General features: G+C 41.3%; 1 protein-coding gene across 1 annotated transcript in view; it reads right to left on the bottom strand.

Moving 5' to 3' along the window:
* Window positions 1-2,590: 2,590 nt before the first annotated feature.
* The window catches only part of LOC136002574 (interleukin-31 receptor subunit alpha-like), a 30,183-nt gene continuing 23,255 nt past the window's right edge, over window positions 2,591-9,518 (bottom strand). The window contains exons 14-15 of the mRNA XM_065657753.1: window positions 6,521-6,584; window positions 2,591-3,076 (exon numbers count right to left, since the gene is read on the bottom strand). Coding sequence (XP_065513825.1) covers window positions 2,591-3,076; window positions 6,521-6,584 — 550 coding nt within the window. The remainder of the gene's footprint in view (window positions 3,077-6,520; window positions 6,585-9,518) is intronic.

The following is a 9,518-nucleotide window of genomic DNA, read 5'->3' as shown; positions in this document are numbered from 1 at the left end:
GAAAGTTGGACTAGATGATTGTTCTAGGTCCCTTTCAACTGAAATAAAAATCCCCATAAAAGAACGAACCAAAAACAAATAAACAAACAACAACAACAAACCACACACACAAAAAATGTTGCCCCTAACCTGAAGACCTGAGCGTTATGGGTCTCCTAGTCCTGTGTCCCTGAGTAGGTACATGATTCCACCAAAACCTACTATTTGGCTGTATTAAACTGTTCAGCAAGTGTAGTCTCCTCTCCATGTAAGAGGTGCTTTATTCTCAAAGGATACATCACAATGGGATGAGTTCTTTGTTTATGTCTGATCTCCATACCAGGATTTTTCATGTGTCTCTCATTCTCTCAAATGTACAAATTACAGCCATTATACAAATACTGAGTGTTACAAATATCAAGTACTGCTCTAATGAGGTCAATTAAGAATTACATATACTGTGAGCTTTATAACTGAAAGTGGAATACGTCTATCCCTTCTATTTGAGGCAAATAGGTCCCTGTGTACTTCTAGGGAAAGTTTCCAGGCCTGTTAAATGGATTTTCTTCAGCAAGATGTCAGGCAATGGCTAATGTCATGGGGGCAATACCAAGTCAAAAGCCCAGACTTGAGTTTCATGTATGAAGGATTCTTCATATACTGAAACAGCTCACAAGCCATTGGTTTCATTCTACTTATTTGCTTTATACTTTATAAGTAACGTAATAATATGTACTGGTTTGGTAGGTGCAGAATAAGAAAAAATGAATTAAATGTTTACAGGGATGAGTAAGTTATTTAAGGTACCAACTGCACCAGGAAAATAAGTTGCTCTGACAAGAAATGAAATAAATATTATAGGTAAGGAGCATGGCTATTTCTTATATTTGGGAAATGGATAAATTAGGCTGTGTTCACATGACTACTTGATAATAATTATATATCATTTGAAGACTGTATTGTCCAGAACAGCTTTTAATTTCAGCCCCTCTACTAGATCCTGCAAGTAGAAACAGCTCTGCTTATAGCAGGATCATTTGTGTTCTCCTAAATTCAAATCAGGCAGAGTCACCTGACTGGAGTTAACAAAAACGAAGACAAATATTTCGAAGACCGCTCAAGTCTTTGAGGTGGTCTGGGCAGTGCTCCTGTTACCCCTTCTTTCAACGAGCAGAGGTAGCAAGGGTGAGGGATAATCAGTACATTGCTTTGTTTCAAAACAATGCATTTTAAGTGCTAAGAAAAAGTAATCCACAACACACAGCGAAATACAGGTTAGTTCCTGCCAGTCCTAACACACACAGAGAGCTATAAGGAGAATGAATATAAATAGGGAAAGCAAATAAACCAGGTTTTGTTATGGGGCCTCACTAAATCAGCCAAGTGGGGGATATGCAATTTCTTCAAGCTTTTTGTAAGCATGGTGTTCTATAACTCATACTTCCTAATATGCAGGGAAATATTTGAGTGAATGTGAATCATCCTTCACTTTTAATGAGAGAATTTTAAAAGTCGTCTGTCTAAGGAGCTCTGGTGCTTATGGCACAGTTGATCAATTTCTTTCTCCGCAAAATGATTTTAATAACATGCTCCATAAACTAGAGATGACAACTATAAACTGGGTCTTCTGCAACAACTGCATACCATTAATGCCTACAGAGTTCATGGGTGAGAACCTGTTTTAAGCTGAAAAACCAATTCGGACTCCCCGCATCATGGAGATAGTGGCGAAGTCTCGTAGAGAGCATATTAAGGAAGACCCTTTTATCCCCTATATTCTAATTAACTCCTTCTCTGTGCAAGCTTTGGAGGGATGACTAACTGAACTATCTGTTCAGCTCTTGAAGTCTGTGTGGCAGGTGTCATCACTGCATACAGTGTGAAATCGTACCTGCAACTACATCTCAGAACAGAACACAAACAGATTTCTATGTCTGTGTAGATAAATGCAGGAAGAAATAGACTTAATTTAATGCAAGTGAAAACTCCAATAGTAATAATGATACTTACCATCATCTTCATTTATATGGCACTATTCATCTAAGATGAATAAAGGTGTAAAGATCTAAGATGTAAAGCACTGTACATAGATGGATAAGCATCATTTTCTATTCCTAAATTCAAAGCTTTTCACTCTTTTGTTTGGTCAGCTTTGGCCAGCTGGAGACCTTCTTTGGAATGGTGGACACTTTCGATGCAATTTTAACTGAAAAACTTATCAGATCTGAAAATCAGGTCTTGAACCGGGCACAGTGATTAGAGAACTGTCCTGGTGACTAGAACAACATTGCGCTTAGAGTCGAAGCCTTGAAATGGCTTCCTGAGCACCTAGGACTAAACACCTACCAAGAAGTACCTTGCTGGAAGGTTTTTCATACAGTTCCCTGAAAGTTTTGCCTATGTGAATACAGTAGGAATTTCCACAGAATGACTGCGGTGAAATAGCTAATCTAATTATATAATGAATCTAACTCATCAAGGAAGCTTATTGAAGGATAAACTTACGGAAGTATTGTCACAAGCTCACTGTCCTATATGGTCCTAATGGCTTCATTCAAGCATCAGAGTTTTTGGAATTTGACTTTATGGTATTGGAAATTTTGAAGATGCTTCAGTTTGAATTGACTTGTCCCATCAAAGTTGGTCCAGATGGCAAAAAAACTACCTGGCTTTGTTTGAGGTAGTCTTGGGGACCAAACAAAACCTGACTTTTTGTTTGTGCTGGCTTGTTGCTTAGCTCCATTTCCAGATGAGGATGAGCAGCTCTTGCAGGTGATTTCACTGTCAGACCCACCAGGGCTTTCTGGCTGAACTCCATGCTGGTGTAGTCACTCAAGAGTGGTACTGTAATGGAAATGGTTCCTTCTCCTTCACTTGTAACTGCTTCTTCAAGAATTTCTCCATGCCTCAGGCTTATGTCTATATTATTGCTAGGTTCTTCTGACTGGCAAGTGTCACACTTGCTGTCTTCTCCACTATCTGTAAAGAGGTCTAACTTCAAAGGAGTCTTTGATTCATGCTCTATGACATAAAGGCTGATAGTATCATTGTCTGACAGGGCCTGAAGCAATGACCTTGAAACAGGTTTCCAATTAGTCTGCAAGACAAAACAAGAGAGTAATTTTAGTATCATGCTTTTGCCAAGTGCAATCGGCAATTTATGGAAATAAATAATGAATAAAGCTAGGAGAGAGGCAGCCTGGTCCTGCCTATATAATATGCTAACTACTCCATTTTATCTAATCTTCGTCGGTTTTAGAAACATGAATGAAAATATTTGTTTCCCTAATTCAGGGGACCATCTTCTCCTCTCCCATAGTATTTAAGCACAGTTTTGCTTGCTTTTATGTGTGCTTGGGACAAAATGTGGTGATAAAATGTAGGCTTTGCTATGTGCTGTTCTGAGACCCACAGCCTTCAAAAAGTTAAACAAATGTGTTATTATACAAAGGAACAACTTGAATTAAACAGTAGCTGAAAAAGTTTAGCTATCAGCTGCTGCAAGCAGTTTGTTATTCAACTTAATGCCATGTTGTGATTTAAGTATGTTTGGTTAAATTTTTTTGCAAATTCTGTGTGATCAAATGGAGAACTGTTTGTAACACCAAGCATCCTTCTTTTCCACTTAGATTATTCTGCTGGGTTTGCCCACTTTTGCCATAATATTTTTTAAATTATGTCCAGGTTGGTATGTTGTCTGGTAAAATTATTATCTTTCCCCTCTCCCCCCTGCCCCCTTCCTCAATTGCTCTAAATTTGTTTGAACTGTTATGGTTCTTTTGCAAGAAATAAAGTGTGTATTGTTTTTTATTTTCTTTCTCATTATAATTTGTTTTCTGACTCGGAAATGAGTATGCTGTTGTTTGAAATCTGAGCAATCCCACATAAAATATCTCTATTTTTCTCTTATAGTGGGATGAGTAGACACCTCTGCAGGGTCTGCTTTTGCCTTTTGTTGAGTAAAGACCTGTGTGATATGTATCCGCATTACCATATTTATTATAAACAGCAGCCTGAACTCTATGCATAACAAATCTAAAATAAACTGTGTATGAGCTTCTGTCTGAAAGAGGAACTAACAGGTGAAAAAGCAGCAGCATCTTTGAAAAATCTTGTCTAAACATGAAGAACGGGACACTGATGGGGCAGCTCGCTGGCCTTTGCGGCCTCCATAGCTCATTTTCCTTGCCTCTGTGTGCTGACTAAATTGACAGTGTCTCCACTTTCTCCTGCTGCTTTGTACCATGGGATGTATCATTACCTTAGATTGCAATAAAGAATGCTCTGGATTTAAAGTGCAATTTCTCTTGCCACCCGTCTGAACTATGTATGCGTTTCTATCAAGAGTTGTAACGTTGCTCAACTAACCTGATGCTGTTCAGTCTTGAAACAACTTACAAATATAATAAATATATGGAATATAGTAAGATTTTCTCCTTGCCTCCATTTTACAGTGCTCATTTGGGGAATACCTTTCTCCACATTTCATGAACTGTTCATAATATCAGATTACTTCTAGGCAATATATCTGGTAACTGCTTCACTGTATTGCCTCCTCACACAGAGCTTTTTCTGCTTCCCCCAAACCCCTTGTCTGATATCTGTTATCTCTGTTTCTGCCATATTATCAACATGACAGTATTTCTCTACCAGACCTGGCTAATACAGGCTTCATTCGTTTTATAGTTGCTTTGCCTCTATAGTTTCTATGCCTCTGCAGGAACATTTAAATGCATTTAAAATAGGTATATTTTAAAGTATTTATGTCCAAGTGGCACTCTGGCTCATAAAACCTATTTGTCCTTTCTATAACATGCAGCCTCAATGTATTTCACATGCACTTCTTCACAATGGCAAATTATTCTTTGGAAATGTTAGGGTTTTTTGGCTTTTAGTTCTTACTCCTTTCTTGCTGAAATTCAGCTCCACCTAAGCTTATTATTACATCAAAACGGCTTCAGGTCTTGTGCTTTCTTTAAGGAAGAAACTTCCCAAATGCTGAATATACCAGATTCTTTTTTTGGCTTTGAAAAGTCTTACTTCAAACAACTATTGAATACGCATCTTCCACTATCTAAGTGCATGGTGGAGAAGAAGCAAGAGGATTAGGTGGGGTTATTTTTACTGGAGTGGTCAGTGAGGAACAGCTGAATGCCAGCACTGAGAAAAGGAAGTTGCCTGGTGCTTGTAAGCAGATCAGTTTCTTTAACTGAACAGAACCGTGGAACTGCAATCTCCTAACAGCATTGCTTTCGAAACTCTGACCTTCTACAGCTGTGCTTTTGTACATCTGATCCTCCTTTGTTCAGCATTATCTGACTTTGGCACAATCACTGTCTGATGCTGCCTCTGAACTCACCACTTCTTTGTCTACATTTAGGTAGAAAAAAGGTATAGAGCAAGCAAGGAGTTCTTGATCTGGAACATGAAAGTTGATACTTGTTCTGTTCAAGGAAGCAATGTCCAGCAAAACCTTTGATTACTGGCAGCCTGTCAGGGTCTTCTGAAAATTTCGTTCTGTGTCCTAGGTTTGGACAGTGTCTAGCTTTCAGATACCTTTCAGCTTCTGCCTGATCTTTGACTACACAGATAGAAGTCTGTTTTGTTGAAGCTCACAAGTTAGCTTGAGAAACTAGATCTACGGACACCAAATTAAATTCAGGTTTGCTACAAAAATAAAAGAGGTTTAAAAAGGAAAGCTATACAAGTTCCTGCCCCAAAAATGTAATGGCTGGTAGTCTGAGACTTGGGAGATAAACTGAGGTGTCCTAGAGGAAGGACTTGTAGTATCAGGTGTCAACAAAACTGGAGCAGAAACTTGTTTAAAAGCGGGGAGGTAAGGAAAGGAAGATGCAAATAAGTCCAGTAATACGCGAAAGTGAATAACATGGTCTCCAGCAGCTTCTTCAGTCTTGAAATTCAGGTATCCTTAAACAAAGCATACAGGAAGGCCGTGGTCAAGATTTGAATGTGCTGCTGCACCTTGGTGCCCGTTGCCTGGAAGGTGCTCCTCAGCCAGCCGCCAGCTGAGCAGCCAAAGCCCCTGGGTTGCTCTGGAGGCAGATAGAGACTGAGGCGTGAGGAGCGGATTTCAGAAAACACCGTATACATGGCTTCCTTTGTGAGACTTATGTAGAATTAGGCCATGATGCATTACTTTGTATTTTGAGTAACTTGTACTTAATAATCGGTTCCAGTAAGTGAACACTGACTGCATATAAACCCCGCATTTTTCATTTTAGACTCCATCTCCCCCCATTCAGCTTTGCTTTGTTTTTTTTAACAACCATACCTTTAAATATGTTCCGTAATATTCTCAAAAATTCTGAGAACCTTTATAAAATTAAAAAGTGCATACAGACTCTGGCTAAACACCAACCCTCCCCCATCCTATATTTCTAATACTATCCTAGCTTCCCAGCTGTTGATATTAGACACTTACTAGGGTGAAATGTGACAAGCCTAGTAACTAGCATTACTGATTAATCAGTAGGAAAGACTGCCCCTGTGTATTTTTTCACATAATCAGAAAAGTACTTGCCATATCTTGGAGTGCACTGCTGTTTCTTGGACTTGGCACGCTGGGCCAGCATGATATCTTCAGCCTGTAAAGAAATATTATGAATTTATTGTCAGGTTAAATGACCGACATTTCCTATGCATTTACATTAACTAACATTTATGTTAATACATAACATTCTATTGGTATTTTCATGACCATCTGTCATGTACTGATAAGGATCATGGCTGAAACTTTGTGGCAAAACCAGTTCATCCAGCCACAGGAGATGATAAATTCAGTACAGGTTGAATTGCGATTTACATGTCAACGACAAGCTAACGAGCCACAGCCCAGGCCGGCTGGCTGATACAGGAGGTGGGGGATGTGCCAGAGGGCACATAGCTTCATCTTCAGATCTGCCTAGCATGGCACAAAGGGAAAAGCTGAGATCCTTCAACACGGCCAGAGACTTGTCGATCTTTCACAATCACCCCTTCCCCCCAGACTTTTCTCTCTTTCACAATAACACCTCCGCAAAAGACCAAAAGCTATGCAAGCAGGCAACCCAGAGGGCTATAAAGGCCCACCTTGTGCAAGCACTGGTGGCACCCACCCACCATCCTGTGGACCACTCTGCCCACCAGTCTCACCACATGAACTGAACAAGACACTGGAGGATGCCGCACATCGCTGGACCTGAGACTGCGAACTCCATCACACATAAAGTGGAGCCCTAAGGATGGTGAAATCTTTTTCTCTCTTTTCTTTCTTTCCCATACTTCTACCTTTTTTGCTTTCCATTTTATAAGTAATATAGTAACATAGTAACCCTGCATATGCAGCAAACTTTTTATATTTACCAATTGAACCTACAATAATGTAGATCCTTCTGCCACCGAATCATATACCATTTGGGCCAAGAGGCAAAATAAAAGCCTTTTGTTTACGGACCTTAATTACTGTGTGTACCGTTTTCCAACCAAAGGCAACCCACGAACCTGAGTCACTTCTCCCCCCAACTCATACCTGAGGGTGGGACGTGACACCACCAAATGAGACACTCTACAGTGACTATTAAGCATAATGCCAATTATTAATAAAAACTGAAGATCAAACTTGGTAGTCTATGCTGAAATGCCGAGTTAGTGCCAATTAGCATTTTTGTTTAAGAACAAAGAAGCTGCAACAGGAGCTGGTAATGTTGTCTCTTTCTATATGTATAATCACTGTATATGCCTAGTCAGTTATTATTTCCACAAAATCTCTATCTTCCTTGAGAACTCTTAGACATGTAGGAGGAAGTTTGTTTTAGTAAGTATTTGCTCCTGAGCTTCTTAGGAATAGTGTGGCCTGCTGGACTAGAGAAGTAATGGTCCCCCTGTACTCGGCACTGGTGAGGCCCCACCTTGAATCCTGTGTTCAGTTTTGGGCCCCTCATCATAAGAAAGACACTGAGATGCTGGAGAGAGTTCAGAGAAGGGCAACAAAGCTGGTGAGGGGTCTGGAGCACAAGTCTGATGAGGAGCAGCTGAGGGAGCTGGGGCTGTTCAGCCTGGAGAAAAGGAGGCTGAGGGGAGACCTGATCGCTGTCTACAACTACCTGAAAGGAGGTTGTAGCATGGAGGGTGTTGGTCTCTTCTCCCAAGTAGCAAGTGATAGGACAAGAGGAAATGGCATCAAGTTGTGCCAGGGGAGGTTAGGAAAAATTTATTCCCGGAAAGGGTTGTCAGGCATTGGAACAGGCTGCCCAGGTTGGTGGTGGAGTGTTTGAAAGGCATTTAGACAAGGTTCTTATGGACATAGTTTAGTGCTAGAGTTAGGTTATGGTTGGACTTGATGATCCTGAGGGTCTCTTCCAACCAAAATGATTCTGTGATTCTACTTAGAAGTTTACTTTCTCTCAAAGAGCAAGCTATTGCTGTTTTTAGCTTCTGTGCAATGACTCTGGTGGCCTGAAAGAGAGTCTGCCTGGGATCCACAGACTAGAAGAGGGGAGACAACATGGCTCCTGCTCTACCTTGATTGTTTTGAGTTTGGCTCTTTCTGGGAGCTATTACATATGGTGTCTCACTGTTTCACCTGACATGAACCTAAACACACTGTTACTAAAAACTCACACCAGTTCCTTCTGCTGTAGAGGAGGGGTTTGTAAGGTAGAGCTGAGTTTGCCAATTGATCTGTTCAAATGGGTTTCAGCTGGTTGCTTGTCCACACACCTCTCATCAGCCCTTTCTTTCAAGTGCCTTCCTTGCACCCAGGGGCTTGGAATCTCAAAGCTGACCACAAACTACTATGCTCTCCAGCCTCCGTGGGTCACCCCCACTGTGGGCACCACCTCAGGCATTGTCCTCCCTGGCCCTTCCCAAGAGGATGAGCTGTAATGGCAGCCCGCCTATCAGTCCCACCACCTTGCGATGCTGGTGCTGGCCCCAGGCTGGCAGAGCCCAGCTGTGATTTTGCAGCAGAAGGGCAGCAGTGGGGTGGGATGGGAATTTCAGAAGGCATTTCTGCTGAGCTGATGGATCCCACTGGCATCAGTCACCCCTGACTGCTCACCACTGGCTCCTGTGGGAGTGGAGGGAGACCATCTCTCAGCATTTTTGAGCTGATCTCCTCACTGTCAGCAGCTGCTCTCACAGCACTCTGCTGAGAGCTTTGGGAAATGACTTACCTCCAGAGGAAAAAAACTCAACATAGCTGTGAGAGGCTGGGAAGTTCTGTAGCCCATCACCCTGCCTTAGTGTTGGCTTCACTGTTGTCTGGTTTTCAGAACAAATCTAGACATTATTAACTGTAAAGTACTTTGCTTCTGTTTAGACTGTGATTTGAGGTAAAGCCTGAGGCTGTAGGATTACTGGATCTCCTTGTTGATCCTATGAAGATGAGTGCTGGGCTGGCTGGTGAGTGCTTTTTTACAAATCAAGCAGGCAGTTGAGGGGAGGGAATCCTTGGGACCCTTCACCTCAGTTCCAGGTCTTCAATACTACTACATACTTAATTGCTATTTTGTAGTGCTACACCAGTCTTCTGTGTGCTG

Source organism: Caloenas nicobarica, chromosome Z, assembly GCF_036013445.1.
Source record: "Caloenas nicobarica isolate bCalNic1 chromosome Z, bCalNic1.hap1, whole genome shotgun sequence".
In the NCBI taxonomy this organism is placed as follows: domain Eukaryota; kingdom Metazoa; phylum Chordata; class Aves; order Columbiformes; family Columbidae; genus Caloenas; species Caloenas nicobarica.
Note: the sequence above shows the minus strand (reverse complement) of the source record. Positions and strands in the feature narration are given on the sequence as shown.